Source organism: Heteronotia binoei, chromosome 4 (assembly GCF_032191835.1).
Source record: "Heteronotia binoei isolate CCM8104 ecotype False Entrance Well chromosome 4, APGP_CSIRO_Hbin_v1, whole genome shotgun sequence".
Taxonomy (NCBI): domain Eukaryota; kingdom Metazoa; phylum Chordata; class Lepidosauria; order Squamata; family Gekkonidae; genus Heteronotia; species Heteronotia binoei.
Genome location: NC_083226.1, coordinates 100,779,582 through 100,798,293, shown reverse-complemented (window position 1 = coordinate 100,798,293; position 18,712 = coordinate 100,779,582). Strand labels below are relative to the sequence as shown.

Here is an 18,712-nt window from a genome sequence, read left to right as displayed (position 1 = left end):
TAAGTCTGCATTCATGAGAATACATTCCTGGTAGTAAGCCTTATTGAATAAAGTGTGACATTTTTGATAAGACCTGCTTAGGCTTATTCCATAACTGTTTTACTAACCTAAATAATCCTTTAAATATAAAGAATGTCATCATCAGTAGAACACATGAAGTGCTTTGGTCCTTCAAAGTCAGTATTGTCTGTTCAGACCAGTAGTTGCTCTCTGGGTCTCAGGCAATGTTCCCTCTAAGCTGTGGAGTCTTGTGAGCAAACATTCTACTTTGTGAGCTACTGGCACTAAAGTTGTGAGCTACTGCATAAACTACGTAGTTTTCTCTGGGGGCATTTTTCCTGAGCTAAGACAAAAATGTGTGAGCCAGAGGCTAAAAAACTGTGAGCTAGTTCATATTAACTCAGCTTAGAGGGAACACTGGTCTCAGGTAAAGGGTCTTTCACATCACCTGTGATCTTGTCCTTTTAGCTGGATATGTTGAGGATTCAACATGGCACCCTCTGCATGCCAAGCAGATGCTCTGCCACTGAGCTTTGCCCCCTCTTTCAGTTCTCATCATCTTCAATTTTATATAAATTAATGAGCAAATGAAGTAATTTTTGATTTTAAACTAATTTTGTTACTTGTGACCTGCTTGCTCTTCCAGTTTTTGTAAGCAAGCTCAAATACTGAAGAGTAGAATATACTTTTTTTGATAAAGGAAATGTGACATACTGAATGAAGTAATTGGATTCCTTTGAATTCCAAGGGAAGGTGTGTTGATCTAACAACAGTACAAAAGCATATAAGCATTTGAAGGTTGGGAGTTAGATAGCATTCCAGTTCCAAATGAGTAATGTTTCCATCCTAAATTTTTTATTTATGATTTTCTATGCCTCCTCTTCAGAATTCTGCTCGAGGCAACTGACAAAATCTACAGTATGAAACATAAGCAAGTGATAGAAATATTAGATTTAAGCATAATTTCAATTGAACGAGGTGCTTAACAAACTGCTGGTAAATGATGCCTTAAAACAAAGTAGGCATTTCAATTCATGCAGAGTTATTTAGATCTGCTAAAAGCACATGGATACTCTTTGCAGGCAGTTCCTGTGGTCAACAGGTTACAGTTGCTGGATGATGCCTTTGTACTGAAACGGTGAGCATCAATGTTTTAGACAGTTTTTACTACCTTTAAAAATGTGCTCTACATTATTTTCACGCCTGTTTCCACATTTTAACAATGATAGTTTTTTCTCTTCTCTTTGAACTAAACTAACCTTGTTTGGGGAGTGCTTATGACATACTGTATCAGATTAATCTTTGACCAGTTAAGTTAACAGAAGGGCTTTCAGGGGAAAGTATATATGGATTTACCAACAGTATAGATCTATCATAATTCCAGTCAATGTCCTGAACACTGGAATACCTTTAGCTGTCAGAGTGACTAGGGGGACTCTGTAGTCTGCTCTGTGCCCTGCTTTCTATGCTGATATGAATGTCTGAATAGATGGAGTGGTAATATAATGCACAAGCATACATGTGCAGATATTGATAATGTTGGAGCAGCCTGTTGTGGTTGAAATTTTTGACTGAAACATTTTTTCTACTGATTTTATTGAAAATAAAAGAATGCAGGCAGGCATATTTTCATTACAGTGATTTGATTCACCCATAACATTATGTGACCAAGCCTTGGACTTACTTCCTCTTCTTCTGAACACCAATTCCATTAGTTGCTATTTATCACAAACCATTACTTTTTTATTATATCCAGTTCACCAAACTACAGTTTGTGCTTGCCCTCCAAAGCAGGATTGTTTCTTTGTGGGCTCTGTGCATCATGCTAATGGCTTGAGCCTTCATGTCAGCCTTATCATTCACAACTTCAAGAGCTGAACTGGAGAAGAGAGACAAATTGTTAGCATCTGTGTTGGTAAAGAAACACTGAAAAGCTGTTACTCCTCCAGGTAAGTTGCAAGCTGAAAAAGAATGAATAATGAATAACAAAACAGTACCAAAAACAACATACACACTTCACAACTACTTAAAGGATACTTTAATGCATGTATTATAGTATATCCCAATCAGTTGCCTGGCTGGAAGCAGGTTGGTTGGGAGGGGTCTGCCTTACAGTGGCTTTCCTCTTTCCTCCAAGGTTGGGGACAAAGGGTGGCAATTGGGGAATTGTCCCAGAGACACCCACTTATCTGTGGGGTGACTCGGGGCGGTTCTCTCCCCAATGCTGTTCAACATCTACATGCGCCCCCATGCCCAGATAGTCGGGAGGTATGGGTGGACGGTCCGGCTGCACCCCAGAAAACTTGGACCTGGCACTGCAAGCCGTGGTATTATGGCTCAGGCTGAGTTGACTAAAGCTGAATCCAACAAAGATGGAGGCTCTCTATCTAAGTAGCAGCAGCCTGGGAAAGGCAATCCCTTTACCAACTTTCAATGGATTGCCGTTGATGCCAGCGTCAAGGGGTAAATGCTCCTGGAGTCCTCCTTAACTATGGAGGCCCAAGTAGCAGCCACTGCAAGATCCACCTTTTACTATCTTCGGCGAATACAGCAGTTGGTCCCCTACTTTGACTACGGTGACTTAGCAATGGTGATCCACGCATCAGTCACCTCGAAAATAGATTAGAAGATGAAGATATTGGATTTACATCCCGCCCTCCACTCCGAAGAGTCTCAGAGCGGCTCACAATCTCCTTTACCTTCCTCCCCCACAACAGACACCCTGTGAGGTGGGTGGGGCTGGAGAGGGCTCTCACAGCAGCTGCCCTTTCAAGGACAACCTCTGCCAGAGCTATGGCTGACCCAAGGCCATGCCAGCAGGTGCAAGTGGAGGAGTGGGCAATCAAACCCGGTTCTCCCAGATAACAGTCCACACACTTAACCACTACACCAAACTGGCTGTAACGCCCTCTACATGGGACTGCCCTTTACTCAGATTTGGAAGCTGCAACTGTTATACAAGAAATTTACTAAAATAAAAAATAAACTGGGGCAGAATGCTGCACATCTACCTACCTACTGTTAGGGTTTGTAGAATCTTTCGGGCTCAAGTGCCATGTTCTACTGGAGAAAGTTTTCTTCCAGACGTTTCGTTCTCCGCTGCGGAGAACATCCTCAGTGGCGTTGCAGCCGGAGCAGGCGCTCTGACCTTCTTGGCTGCTGTGCATTGAATGAGGCCAGGGCTGCTGGAGAGCTGCTATTTCTAGGCTGGAGGGGGTGTGGTGAAAGGGCAATTGGTTTGTGGATGTGCCCATTGTTTGGTGGGGCTTCCTGGAAGGGTAGTGATAAGGAAACTGGCTGTTGAATGTGACCATTGTTCTGTGTTAATTGCTGGGAGGGTTGGAAGGGGTGTGAAGATAAGGAAGATGGTTGTTGACTGTGCTGATTGTTCTGTGGAATTTGCTGGTTGTTCTGTGACTTTCTGCAATTTATAGTCTGTAGGGTGCACCACAGGAGCAGTCTACATTGGCACTACCCAACGCAGTATCAACACCCGCCTCACCGAACACAAGAGACACTGTCGCTTGCTTCAGCCAGAAAAATCAGCTGTAGCTGAACATGCACTTCAAGAAGGAGATCACATCCACTTTGAAAGAACTGAAGTCCTTTCTACGGTCTCACATTATCATACCCGCCTGAACATAGAAGGTATTGAGATTTACAAACACCAGCATACTTTTAACAGAAAGGAAGAAGGCATTTCCATCCACCAATCTTGGTATCCAGCTCTGCAAAACACCTTACAGACTATGAATTGCAGAAAATCACAGAACAACCAGCAAATTCCACAGAACAATCAGCACAGTCAACAACCATCTTCCTTATCTTCGCACCCCTTCCAACCCTCCCAGCAATTAACACAGAACAATGGTCACATTCAACAGCCAGTTTCCTTATCACTACCCTTCCAGGAAGTCCCACCAAACAATGGGCACATCCACAAACTAATTGCCCTTTCAACACACCCCCTCCAGCCTAGAAATAGCAGCTCTCCAGCAGCCCTGGCCTCACTCAATGCACAGCAGCCAAGGAGGTCAGAGCGCCTGCTCCGGCTGCAACACCACTGAGGATGTTCTCCGCAGCGGAGAACAAAATGTCTGGAAGAAAAACTTTCTCCAGTAGAACACGACACTTGAGCCTGAAAGATTCTACAAACCCTAATGATGTTACCAGCCGTGAAAACCTGAAATCTTTGATACCTACCTACTGCTAATGGGGCTCCCTTGGCAGGAGCACATTCAGTCTGTAGTGAGGGCACTGCATTGGCTGTCTGTTGCATGCCAAATCCATTTCAAAATTCCTTGTCCCACATGTTCCCCAGAGAGCACTTCGATCAAGTTCCCAAAACCTTCTGGTTGTCCCTGGGCTAAAAGACGCTAGCCTAAATTCCACCAGAGCCAGAGCCTTCTTGGTGGCAGCCCCAGTAATTTGGAACACCCTCCCAGAAGCCATCAGGGCCCTGTGGGACTTATCACAGTTCCGCAGGACCTGCAAGACTGAATTGTTCCGGATGGCATATGACATCTAAATGGGAGAGGGTTGCCACCTCATCTGGACCTAACTTGTATTGGTACCAACTACCTAGGATTCTACGGCTTTGGAGAAAGGAAGATACTATATGATCCTGCCTATAATAGATGTAGCACCATTCTGATTTTATTTTATTGTTTTAATACTGTCTGGTAATGTTGCCTCTGTTTATTTTATGTTGTTAGCCACCTTGAGTCTTTGTAGAATGGACGGGATATAAATCTAACGTAATAAAAATAATAATAATAAAGAAAAATTAAAAGGCACAGTTACTCATATCTGTAATGTTATATTAGAATTGAATAATTGTCAGAGAATAGACTCGCCTGCTCTATGAACTCACCCACCACTTGAAATGCATGTAACAGGAAGTAGCAGGGGTGCAGAGGAAAAGCCTGTTGGAAGAGAGTCCTTTGTTGAAGCAGCTGGCCAGCATGGTGAAAAGGCAAGTCTTGAGCCAGCTCCTGCCAGGACCCCGGGTGACAAACAGGAGTGAAGGGGAGAAGGCAGGCAAGGAAGCACCAAAAGACATGGCCACAGCAGAGCCTTCTAGGGGAGAGATGTTGGGGGAACGAAATGGAGGGTTAGCAGGAAAGGTAAGGAAGGTGAGTTGGAGAAAAAGGGGCTGGAAGCAGCTCAGCTGGGGGGGGGGGGCAGATAGCCTTATGCCTTTTGAAGAGGTCAGCCCTGTATAAAAAGATGTACCCTTCAATGGCCAGGCCAGGGAAGATATGCAGGTGTGGCTGGAGGAGATGCTGAGAGAGAGTGTCATGAGATCCAACCCGAAAGAAGGAGAAGAAAAAGGGTGGCTTAATCCACATCTTTTCCCACATCTGAGGCCACAGGAACATCGAGGAGGGGCTGTGGCTCAGTGGTAGAGCATCTCCTTGGCATGCAGAAGATCCCGGGTTCAATTTCTAGTATTTCCAGTTGAAAGATCTGGTAGTAGATGATGTGAAAGATCTTGGAGAGCTGCTGGTAGTCTGAGTAAACAATATTGACTTTGATGGACCAAAGGTCTGATCCAGTTTAAGTCAGTTTCATTTGTTCAGGCGTGCTCATGAGTAGGTGAAGGAAGGCAAACAGACCCCATGGAGGCCAGGGGAGCTTCATAGTAATGTAAAACAAAATGATTTCAAGGAACTGTGGCAAAGTTATATGTTGCTTGAAGGAGAGTGTCTGGTCTTCCAAACAAAATAGTTTTTTTTAATTTAAAATTTTATATTTAAGAAAACAAATCATTTAAATATTATATACCAGTGTTATTCAGAAGCTGAGAAAAATGCAGAGTGAATGTTTTTGGATGTGAAAATGTGATGTCAGTAGGGTTGCCAAGTCCAATTAAAGAAAAATCTGGGGACTTTGGGGGCGGAGCCAGGAGACTTTGGGGGGTGGAGCCAAGAACAAGGATGTGACAAGCATAATTGAACTCCAAGGGAGTTCTGGCCATCACATTTAAAGGGACAGCACACCTTTTAAAATTCCTTTCTTCCATAGGAAATAATGAAGTATAGGGGCACCATCTTTTGGGGCTCATAGAATTGGACCCTCTGGTCCAATCGTTTTGAAACTTGGGGGGTATTTTGGGGAGAGGCACTAGATGTTATACTAAAAATTTGGTGCCTCTACCTCAAAAAATAGCCCCCCCCAGAGCCCCCAATACCAACGGATGAATTTCCTATTATTCCCTATGGGAATCGTTCTCCATAGGGAATAATAGAATGCCCAGTAGACATTTCCCTCCCCCCCCACGCTTTCTAAAAGGGGGGAGGGCCTCCAAACCAGGGAATCCCCTGCCCCCTCCCTCTCTCTCTCTCTCTCACACACACACACACTTACCAGATCTTCTTCCGGAGAACTCTTGCTGTGAAAGCGAAAGCAAAGGAAAGGGCGGGGCTGTTCTCCCAAGCCCTTCCTGCTCCCTGCCCAGCCTTAAAGGGGCAGACATTTTACAAACGGCTCAGGAGCTCTATAATGAAGCCTACAGGTATGTTCTCCCCCCCCTCCACCCCCCACCCCCCCGCTTCCCACTTCTTGAAGACCGGGAGATGAGGCTGCAAACCCAGGGGACTCCCGCCAGAGTGGGAGGGTTGGGAAGCCTAGATGTCAGTGGAACAAATTTTAATGTGGTAGCTTTACTTAAAAGGTTCAAACTTCTGGAATATGATTATAAAGGTCATTTTACCAGAAATAAATGTTGTTTGGTGCTTTCCAGGAATAAATGCAAATTAAAGATAATTTATAATGTAAGTATTTACTGTAGTCAAGATTACATATGTCTGCCAATAGAGATCTAGGATAGTATGAGAACAGAAGGAATGCTTAAATATTTGGTCTATAATAATAGACTACTGGAATAAAAAATTCAGTCAGACATCAAAAATGTTGATTATTCTGTAAACATTCTATAACATTTGCATATATGTCACTTGATTTTAATGATTTTCATGCATCTATTTTATGTAAAACAGAAAAGACAAAAAATAAATCCTGATTTTAAGGTTAAGCACAAACTATAGTTTATTAGTTCAGAGACACTTGCCAAATAATGCCAGACACTGATTTTGCATTACTAGTGAATTGACTAAGTATCTGAAGCTATAGATATGGGAGCATTTTGGGTAACAGCAAAAAATTGACTTTATTTCCCAGCTTAGGGAGGTTCACTAGTCTATCCCACATTACACATCACAATTTACAGTGCAATTACTGCAGAGTTACTGCAGACTAAATCCATGGGGCATACACTGGAGTAAATTTTCATAGGATTACATTGTCATTTGTGAAAGCTCTTGCCCATGTTGTGAGTTCTTTATATTCCGTTGATTCTGCACACCAAACAGTTGCTCTAGCTGCTTTCTGTCTCTAGCTGTTTTCTTGCTCCTGTCCTCTTTCTGCTCCAGCCCAACGCACCTGCCCTGCCCTGCCCTCTCCAGCCTCAGTCTGCTTCCTGACCCTGCTTCCAGCTCAGCTTCCTATAAGTTGCCTGTCTGGAATGTCACCATTCTGACTTTGCATTGTAAGTACATCTTTCTGCCTATTGGACTGATTGTGCTGAACCTTTCCTCCATCTGGCTGGTGACCCACAAGCAGATTAAAGGTGGAGTCATGTTTTCCCTGGTTGCAGGTTGTTATTTGAAAGTTAAGCTGTGATGATGCAGAGTCATGTGGAAAGATAATACGGTAATTTTCCATTAAGATTTTTCATGGCAAAAACTTCAGGTGGACAGCTGTTTCACACAGTTTCCTTTGTTGTATTGCTTTAATGGAATTTTGTTTTCAAACAAATCCCTAATTTGTTTAATCTGAAATGTGGATGTTCACATGATTCTGGAATGTTTGAATTATTTTCTTTTCCGTATCAAAAATTTGTAAACCTTAGAATTATTGCAATCGCATAGATGAAGAAGATGAAGATGATTGGATTTATATCCCGCCCTCCACTCCGAAGAGTCTCAGAGCGGCTCACAATCTCCTTTACCTTCCTCCCCCACAACAGTCACCCTGTGAGGTGGGTGGGGCTGGAGAGGGCTCTCACAGCAGCTGCCCTTTCAAGGACAACCTCTGCCAGAGCTATGGCTGACCCAAGGCCATGCTAGTAGATGCAAGTGGAGGAGTGGGGAATCAAACCTGGTTCTCCCAGATAAGAGTCCGCACACTTAACCACTACACCAAACCAGCTCTCCACTTGTTCCTAAATTAACCTTCTTAACAGATCAAGATGGTTAGCTATGTTTGTCTTTCTGTAGCAGTAGAAAAGAGCAAAAAGTCCAGCAGCACCTTAGATTAACAAAATCTGTGGCAGGATGTGAGCTTTCTTGAATCACTGCTCACTTCTTCAGATACAAAGACATATTTGTTTTTCTGCTCATTCTGAAAACTGTAAAACAATAGATGGATGTTCTGAAACAAAGAACAGGAACCCAGTGGACCTGTCTGATTTCTGAGCATCTCTCCCACTTGATTTTTAGTTCTTTGAGCAAGACTGACTATAGCAACATATTGTAAAGCCCCTTTCAAATGCAACAGACTGGCTAATGGGAACAGAAAGGTTTTCATTTTGGCTTCTTTTGACCAGGACAGTGAGGATAGGTAGATGTGATTTTTATAAAAGCCCAGGCTCTGGAAAATGTCACCACACCAGAGTTTGTTAGTGAGGGCCTCAAACTCTATGTCAGTGTTGAGTTCCTTTAAGAACTAAACTGCTGAGTCAAGGTTATGCAACTAAAACTATACAGCTGTGATAGAAGTCATGAGAAGCACAGGTGTAGCTCATGTTACCAATCAGGCTTAGGATTGGGTGGCTGCACTATATCTGTGGTAGCATTACCCGCAGCACTTTGCCTTGGCTTACATGCCGTGCCTTGGCCTTGGGCGATGCTGGATGAATAACATATGTGAAGGAGAAACTCTGTTGAACTGTTACTTTGGAGGACTAACTGACTGACTACTTTGCTGATTCATGTAATGTATTGGACTGACTTTGACTTCTCTATTGGACTGTGATTTGGTGCTGCATATTGGAGGACTGCTATTCTGTGTATGACCATTGCCTGCTTTGACTGCCTCTTACGTTTAACCCAAAATATATCTGTTAACTGGCTGTTGTGGAGTCTTTGTTTTTACCACAGTGTTCTGGAGTGCACTAAACTATCTACTCACTCAGGGGACCACACCTTCCTACGCATTCAAACTCTGTCACTCTAAAATCTTTCATTTTGCTCCTTCTGATTTAAAGGTAACACAGCAGGAATAACTCTTAGGGTCCTTTTGGCAGAAATTGGTATGAAATAAAGGTTTAGAAAATAAATGCAAAATTGTTAAGTCAAATACTTTGCATTTTTCCAAATCAAAATAGCAAGTAATAGTGTCTCCTCATCCTTAATGGCTTAATTCTTAATTTAATGCACGGTTTTTAATATGTGTCCTCTTGTTCCTAAATTAACCTTCTTAACAGGGCTAGCAAACTCCTGAGTTTACTTGTCATTTGCATTACTTGTCATTTGTAAATGGAAACCTCCAAGCTTGTAAATATGAAGGAAAAACCAGCAATTCATTTAATGAATATTATTTAGCTTTGTTGAACTGGAGTTCAGGAGCAGACAATTTAGTTATTATAATTTATTATTGTCTTTTTTTACTGTGCTCCATTTAGATATATAAAGCTTGATTTCTTTTAAATAGGTCTGGTCACACTGAAAATGACACTCCACTATATTTAACTAAATACCTTGAAAAAGAAGATGAACTCTTAATTTGGAATGTGGTACTGGGAAAGCTAGAATTTACCAATTCAATGAATATTCTGAGTGATTATGAACTATATCCAGTTTTAAAGGTACATGCATTCTTTTACTTAATAACATTTATACCAGTTATATGAGTGACAATGATATGAGCAGCTTCCAATGATACATTGTCTTCTTCAAGTTTCAAAAAATGTGTGTAGAGAAGTGGCTAAAAGTGTGTTGTCCTATGGAAAAGTCAGATGTGAATGGGTTTTCCAAAACTCCCAGGGAATGGACTCCAGGATTTTTTTGTTCAAGTTTAATGATTTGGGTTGTTACAATAGCTTACATTTCTGGCAGTTTTCCAGTAGTATCCAAATTCATATTTTCAGAATACTGCTAGGGAAAACAAGCTGAGGGATTTCAAAGGGATCAAGGCGGAGGGGACATAATGGAAAATTCTACCCCCAGTGCCTCTTCCTCCAAAATTCTCTTAGCTTTTGGTGGCTTGAGAATGCTGACTTCTCCTCCTTCCCAGAATTTCACCTTTCGAAACCCACTGAATTAATGGGAGTTGGAAGGGTAGGGTTGCTCTCTTTAGGACTGCACTGTCAGTCTGTTCTGGAACATTTCAGTTCTCACTGGGGCATTTGTTGAGAGATTTCTTTTTCCTTCTTTTTGGTTAATTAAAAAATTCTGTGTACTTCAGGAGCAAAATTAATTTTAAAATTTAATCTCAAATAGCTATTTTTTTCTCTCCAAAGAAATTCTTCGTAACGCGAATTTTCCCAATATATCATCATTACGCAAATCTCCTTCGACAGGGTTTTGAAGTGTTGTCAGTTGACTATTATATCAAGTAAGTGCTTATAGATTTTAAAAGTGGACCACCATGCCAATCCTTAAGCATATAGAATGGAAATAAGTTCCACTGATGTCAGTGAGACTCACTTCCAAGCAATATGTTTAGTATTGAAATGCATGTTTGAGGGATACTTTATATGAAAAAAATATAAATTAACACATGTTTTAAGTTGAATATTGCTAAGAAAATTGTGTATTTATTATATTTTAAGGCGTTCAGGGTGATATATATGAACGTTATTACTTTTATCTTCCTATCCAATTGATTTACACAGTGATTAGTCTAAAATCACATAGTGAACTTCATAATTGAATAAGGATTTGAATCCTCATCTCCTTGAAGTCCTGATTGTTTATTTTAAATGGGAAAGTAGAAATAAGGCATTTTAATAATTATAAAAAGTTCCAAACAAACCAGCATTATGTGTGAAATTATTTTATATAAGACTTTTCAAAATCCTGAGGTATAAATGTAGAGGGAACACTGTAATAGCATAAAGTACATAACTATTATGTACTGATACCAGTGTCAGTTTTTCAGTGTCATTAATTTAGTGCTAAAAACCAGGGAGATTCAAGTATGTATCATTAAATTATAAGGCACAGGACTTCAATTATGTTGGTTGGGATTTCCTGGTAACTCAAGAATGGCAGATGAGATTTCATTTGGAATTCTATTTTGTTGCAATATCTGTGTAGGTATAATTATAGGGTGCAATCACACAAGCAGTTTGGCCCAACGTAGCCAGCCCTCCAGCTCAGATGGACATGCTCAAATGTCCACATCTGGCTCCTGTGCCCCACTCGTCCTTATCTTGCACTAAAATGACTCCCATGCAGATTAAATACTTCCACTGGGAAATTCCGGTGGCTAACTCAACAAAGCAATTCCGTGGTGGGTTTCCAGATGTCTGATCACCTGGGCATGCCACTCCTGGTACACATGCTGAACAGTGGCACAGCAGACCATCTTAGTCAGTATTCAGGGCCTGTCCCTGGTCCAAAGGAATTCTGACAAACCCCATAGGTGCTGGGTCCCCATTTGGGAACTCTGCCCAGTCCCAGTAGAACTCTTCTCTCTCACCCTCCGTCTTTGTTTTCTGGCACACTACACCTTCACTGGTAGATGTCGTATGGTTTTCGGCACTTGGACCAGAATGGTGGTTTTCCTTGTCATAGATAACAGATTGGGAACCTATAAAATCACAGAATAGAATCATAGCTTTGGAAATCAAAAGGATCTTCTTCGTGGTCTCTGTGCAGTCCCACACATGGGTCTTGCCGCAGGCAACGGATCCATACCTCGGAGCTCCAATAGCTCGCCTATAGCGTCTTTTGGCGCGCTTTCCTCCCGCCCTGGGGAGCAGGCAGCGACCGCGCATGCCTGGAGCGGGGGGAGAGCGCCCATTCCACTCAGTTTCTTCCCTACCGCCGCCCGGACAACACCCTCCTCGCTGCGTTCCTCCTTAGCTCGTCTATTACCTCATCTTTTCGACTCCTTTTCCTTCACTGGTATCGTATTCTTCTTCTTCTTATATTCCCTTTTCGTCCCGGAAAAATTTAAAAAAAAAAAAAAAAGGCCCATCTCTGCGCTATCTTTCCCCTTTTCTCCCTTCCCTCCCCTCCCTTGTCCGGAGCGCATGGAAGGGAAAGTTACCTTTAAAAAGTGCACGCGCTGTGGGACCAAAATTCCCTCCTCAGACGGCCACAGCCACTGCCTATTTTGCCTGGGGGAAGCTCACCGAGTCGACTCCTGCCCTCACTGTGCGAACTTCGGCAAGCAGGCCCGTAAAAACCGAGCAGCCAGGCTCCGGAGTTTCCTAATTGAGTTGTCCCTGAGGGCTATGCCCGTGTCGGACTCGCCGCCTCCCCAACAACAAGCGGGAGATTCGGCCTCTACGGACGTGTCTCTCTCTAAACAGAAACACAGGTCTGAGAAAAAGTCATCGAAGCACGCCGATATCGGCCATAAGGCTTCGAGGAAATCGCGCCATCTTGAATCCACGGATTCGGCGCCCAAAAAATCTCGTCACTCCGAATCGGCCGATTCGGCTCCGAGGAAACTCCACCAGTCGCATTCGGCTCCTAAGAAGCCTCGGGCACCCACCTCGACTTCGACGTTAATGGATCCCGCGGCCCCAGCGCAGCCGTCACTTCCGCTTGAATTGTCGGCTCCGTCGGACGTCATCACCGACATGCCGCAACTGACGCCTCACTCATCCACAGCAGTGGAGGTCATACCAGTCCACTCCCGTTCACCTTCGGTGCACAGCGTGGTTCCTGCGGACTTTCTACAACCCGACCTGACTACCGATTCAACTCAGGCGTACCCTAAACCTCCTCTTCGGATCGGATCCTTCCGAGATATCGGGATTTCTCCCCTGTACAGGGACTCCGCCACTTAGGCTCCAGCTAACCAAGGTCGTTCTCGTTCGCCTACTCATCAAATCCGTTCTCGTTCACCCAATCGAATCCAATCCCGTTCGCCGCCTCTCCGAGGCCGCTCCAGATCTCCACGTAGGCGCCGAGATTCCGGCTCTTCGGGTTATTATCAGGACTACTACGCCCCTCCAAGGTACGACCGCCATTACTCTCGGTCTCCTTTGCCTAGACGCCGGCCTTACCATCGTCCTTCTCGGTCCCCATCTGTGGAGGGTTCATGTTACTCCCCGTACTCAGCAATCCGGTACGAGGACTCCCCTGGACCCCGTGGGCGTGATCGACTTCGTGATTCCCCACGACTCCGTGATCTCGATCGGTTTCCAGACTCTCCCCGACCCCGTGATCGATATTATCCACGGCCCCGCGATCAAGATCGGACCCGAGAACCTGATTACTCTCGCTATTCCCCTCGACTCCGTGACCACCGTCGGGTTCGGGAATATGAACGCCACTCCAATCTGGAGCCGCTTCGAACCCGGGACCACTATCAATGAGACGTTGCTAGGCCACGCACTCCATCAGCCTCGGCTTCGATTGCTCCCCCGGTCTCCACTCCTATGGACCAGCGTGATCAGATCGTTAAGCCTAAGATCGTCCTTTCGGACCCGATCCCGCCTCCACATCCTCCTTCGGATGAGGACTTCCGCTCCGACGCCGATTCGTCAGCATCATCAGACTCTGAGGACCATCCAGACTCGGTAGTCTCGGACTCGGCACCACAGCCCCGACTCTCTCCATCGGATGCGTCTAAGGCCTATCTCCATCTGATCACCACCATGGCCGAAGCCTTAAACATTACTCTTCCGTCGGACTCACCAAAGGTCTCTGACATCGTACATGACCTCGTACAAGCGGACTTTCCACCTGGTTCACTGCTTCCTATGCTACCTGTGCACCTCGAAGGCCTCCGCGAAACCTGGGACAAGCCTGCTTCAGTCCCACCCACCTCTAAACGCTTTGACTCTCTCTACAGAGTTCACGCTCCTGAGGCTAAATTTCTTGCTTCTCATCCAGCACCCAATTCTATTATTGTGCATTCAGCCACTAAGGCTAAGCCCTCCAGACATCCGACACCTCCAGACCCAGAGGGCAGGAAATTGGACACTTTGGCCAGGAAAATGTTCAACCTTGCCTCCACAAATTCCAAGCTGAACAACTATCTAGCTTACTTTTCGGCTTACATCTTCAACTTGGCCAACCAATTTACGCCTCTCATCCCTTCCCTTCCTGAACCTTCTCAAAGGACGGCCTCTGGCTTGGTATCAGAACTGTCTAGAGTGTCGAAACAACAGATAAACACCATACGCCACGCTGTTTCCTACTCTTCCAGGGTCTTTGCGTCCTCTGTTGCCCTGCGTCGCCATGCCTGGCTAAGGTCCACCAACTTACAACCGGACATTAAGCAAAAGATTGAAGACCTCCCTTTTGATGGTCTGAGCCTCTTCCATGCTTCTACCGACGAGGTTCTCACCTCAGTAGATGACGGACGCAAGCGTGCGAAGCGCTTGGGAGTCTCCCAACCGTTCTCCCAACAGTTCAACCGTACAAAACCCTGGAGACCATCATTCCAGAAGCGTCAACGGTCACCCAAGCGGAATGACTTCTGGAAGAGGAAGAGTGGACAGCAGAAGCCTCAGTTTCAACAAAGACCTCGGTCACAACAGCTCAAAAAGTCCTCCCTTCCTTCTAAACAGTCTCTTTGACTTTCCTCAAACCCCACCGGTTTTCCGCACACGTCTATCACCATTCCTTCCCACTTGGAACTCGATCACAACCGACTCCTGGGTGCTGACCATCGTGCGCTTAGGTTACGCAATCGAGTTCATTTCTCCACCTCGCCACCACTACTTCATAGCTACCCCCCCCCCGTCTTCACTCCTCCATCAGGAGATCCTGGACTTGCTCCAGAAAAACGTGATAGAGCCCGTCCCTCCGCTACATCGAGGGACAGGCTTCTATTCAAGATATTTCCTGGTCCCCAAGAGGGATGGAGGCAAGCGTCCCATTCTAGATCTGAGGAAGCTCAACAAGCACATCGAATACAGGAAGTTCAGAATGATCTCCCTGCAGTCCATCTTGCCCCTTATCCCCAGGAATTCCTGGATGGCTTCTCTAGATCTTCAAGATGCTTACTTCCATGTGACCATTCGACCTCAACATCGGAAGTATCTGCGGTTTGCCATGTGCCAGGACCACTTCCAATATGTGTCCCTACCATTCGGCCTCTCCACTGCGCCCCGCGTTTTCACCAAGTGCATGGCAGTGGTGGCAGCTGCGCTTCGCATTCGGAACATCCCAGTCTTCCCATACATCGACGACTGGCTTCTTGTAGCTCCGACCCAACAGCAACTGCAGCACAACCTCGACACAGCTCTCACCCTCCTGAGTTCCCTGGGCCTTTGCGTGAATGCATCAAAATCACACCTCTCACCTACCCAGGACCTCAAGTTTATAGGCGCCCTTCTACGCAGTTCTCTGCATCGTGTTTTTCTCCCCGAGGATCGGGCACTAACTATCATTGCCCTGGCCAAGTCAGTTCAACAACAACCTTGTCAGTCTGCGTTCACAATCCAACACCTGCTGGGCCTTATGGCCGCCACAACATCTGTCCTTCACTTTGCCAGGCTACGGATGCGACAACTACAGCTCTGGTTTGTACGAGCCTACCACCCTCAGGCACAACCACAAAGCGTTTTGCTTACTGTTCCGCAGAGAGCGCTTCTATCTCTCACGTGGTGGACTGTACCCAACAATCTCCTCGAGGGCAAGCCGTTTCTACCGACTCCCCCGATGACCACAGTAACAACAGATGCCTCCAAGTGGGAATGGGGAGCCCACTTAGAGGACAAAACTGTCAGAGGACTTTGGACGACCTCCGAGAGAGCCATGCACATAAACTGCTTAGAACTGATTGCGGTACACAGAGCTCTTCAATCCTTTCTCCCACTGATAAGGGGCCGGCACGTTCAGATCTCCACGGACAATATGGCAACAGTTTACTACATAAACAAGCAAGGGGGCACCAGATCCCTCCGTCTGTGCCGTATAGCCGTAGTGCTCTGGGAATGGTGTGTCAAGCACAACATATACATGACTGCCATTCATCTCCCGGGTGTGGAGAATACTCTGGCCGACTCCCTCAGCAGGGTTCGCATAGACGACCACGAATGGTCCATCAATCCGACCTACCTTCGGCGTATCTTCCGATGCTTCGGAACACCCAAGGTGGACGTCTTTGCTTCCAGGGACAATGCCAAATGTCCTCAATTTTATTCCAGGAGGGGCAACGACGCCTTCCTACACAACTGGACAGGTCCCCTTCACTACTTCTTCCCACCAACCCCCCTTCTGACACGGGTGTTGGTGAAAATAGCACGGGATGGCACGGACTGCATCCTCATTGCGCCATGGTGGCCTCGGCAACCGTGGTTCACGAGGCTTCTTCAACTGTCCCGCCACACTTACCGCCGGCTTCCTCCTGTGGGTGACCTTCTCTCTCAAGCCAGCGGTCAGGTTCTTCATCACAACCCTCGAGTCCTGGCCCTGGCAGCCTGGAGAATACATCCGCCTACCTCTCTACAGAGGTAGCCAACATCATCCTCAACGCAAGGAAGCCTTCCACTAGACTTTCGTATCAACGTAAATGGAAGCGCTTCTGTTCCTTTGCGACATCTAATCATCTGCAGCCAGAATCAGCACCCCTTAACCTGATCCTTGATTATCTACTTTCTCTACAAAAATCAGGACTCTGTTATTCCTCCTTAAAGGTTCACCTTTCTGCAGTTTCTGCTTTCCACAACCCGGTTGATGGCAAAACTGTGTTCTCCCATCCTTTGTCTAAGTCCTTTCTTAAGGGCATGTTGCACCTCAATCCACCTGTTAAGCCCTTTGTCCCGACTTGGAGTTTATCGTTAGTCCTTTCCTGCCTGATAAAAGTTCCCTTTGAACCTATGGCTACCATAGACCTCAACCTTCTTTCCTGGAAGACAGCATTGCTGGTAGCCCTTACCTCAGGTAAACGGGCAAGTGACTTATGCGCCTTCCGTCACGATCCTCCCTACACTATTTTCCACAGGGACAAAGTTGTTCTGCGACCGGACCCTGCGTTCCTTCCTAAGGTTGTCTCCCAGTTCCACTTATCAACCTCAACTTCTCTACCAACGTTTTTCTCCAACCCATCCGACCAGGGACAACGAGCCCTGCATTCTTTGGACGTTAGAAGGGCTTTATCCTTCTACCTTGATCGTACACAACCTTTCCGTAAGGACCCTAATCTGTTTGTGGCCTACGGGAACCCTCACAAGGGACACAAAATTTCTACCCAAAGACTGTCTAAATGGGTAGTTAGTGCCATCAGGTTGTGCTACAAACTGGCTAAACAGCCTCTGCCCGAAGGTCTTAAGGCCCACTCTACTAGAGCGGTCTCGACGTCTTCGGCCTTTCTGCAAGGCGTCTCCCTAGAGGACATTTGTGCGGCTGCATTGTGGTCCTCTCCATCCACGTTCGTCTCCCATTATGCCTTAGACGTTCGTGCGAGACGGGACGCCTCCTTCGGTCAAGCGGTCCTCAGATCCATCTTCCACTGAAGCCAGGGGTGAGTGCATCCGCTTCCATCTCTACGTTGCATAATATGATGTGGTTGCATATGATGTGTTTGGATTACGTGACTAACTTTCTTTTTACCAGCACCCTCCTCCAGGACATTTAGCTGGCTAGTCACCCATGTGTGGGACTGCACAGAGACCACGAAGAAGATAAACAGGTTGCTTACCTGTAACTGATGATCTTCGAGTGGTCATCTGTGCAGTCACACACGCCCACCCAGCCTTCCCCGCTGCTGGCCTCTTGTAATTATTGCTTAACCTTGTGCCAACGGCGGCTGGAAGAAACTGAGTGGAATTGGCGCTCTCCCCCCGCTCCAGGCATGCGCGGTCGCTGCCTGCTCCCCAAGGCGGGAGGAAAGCGCGCCAAAAGACGCTATAGGCGAGCTATTGGAGCTCCGAGGTATGGATCCGTTGCCTGCGGCAAGACCCATGTGTGTGACTGCACAGATGACCACTCGAAGATCATCAGTTACAGGTAAGCAACCTGTTTTTATCTGCTGTAGCCGCATAATGAAAGCAGGTCCATACACTACTTATCTTGCCTCATTTCTCAATCATTATAAAAACCAGATTAGAACAAATGGAATGTATGCCTCAGAAGCCTCTTGACGAATTCAATATTGTGTATGTATTGAATGCTGAAATAAAAATATTTTTATTTCCTTCTGAAAACTTGTATTTATTTTTATTTTGGTTTTTGTTCCAAGAGACACTATAGAAAGCCTTTTTAGAACAGCATGTTTGCTTGGTTTCCACGACTGTTTAGATCTAGCGTCTGAAGTCTTCTCAAAGTGGATGGACAGTCCCAAGCATGAGTAAATACAATTTATGTTCATACCTTATATATGACATTATGGTTAATGATTTAATTGTTATATTATTTAGACATTGTTTATGCCTCCTCTCTAGGGATCCTGCCTGAAGAAGCTCACAGAACAAAACATAATAAAAACATAAAACATTATAAGTTGTTAATTAAAACCTAGCATTATAAACTAAGCCAGAGCATAAATCACTCAGCACTTAAAAATAAATCTAACAGTT

The 18,712-nt window shown here is 45.4% G+C and overlaps 1 protein-coding gene across 1 annotated transcript in view; it reads left to right on the top strand.

The window, feature by feature from the left end:
• The window catches only part of LVRN (laeverin), a 78,120-nt gene that overhangs the window by 47,658 nt on the left and 11,750 nt on the right, over positions 1–18,712 (top strand). The window contains exons 13-16 of the mRNA XM_060235578.1: positions 1,083–1,138; positions 9,715–9,868; positions 10,523–10,617; positions 18,376–18,483. Coding sequence (XP_060091561.1) covers positions 1,083–1,138; positions 9,715–9,868; positions 10,523–10,617; positions 18,376–18,483 — 413 coding nt within the window. The remainder of the gene's footprint in view (positions 1–1,082; positions 1,139–9,714; positions 9,869–10,522; positions 10,618–18,375; positions 18,484–18,712) is intronic.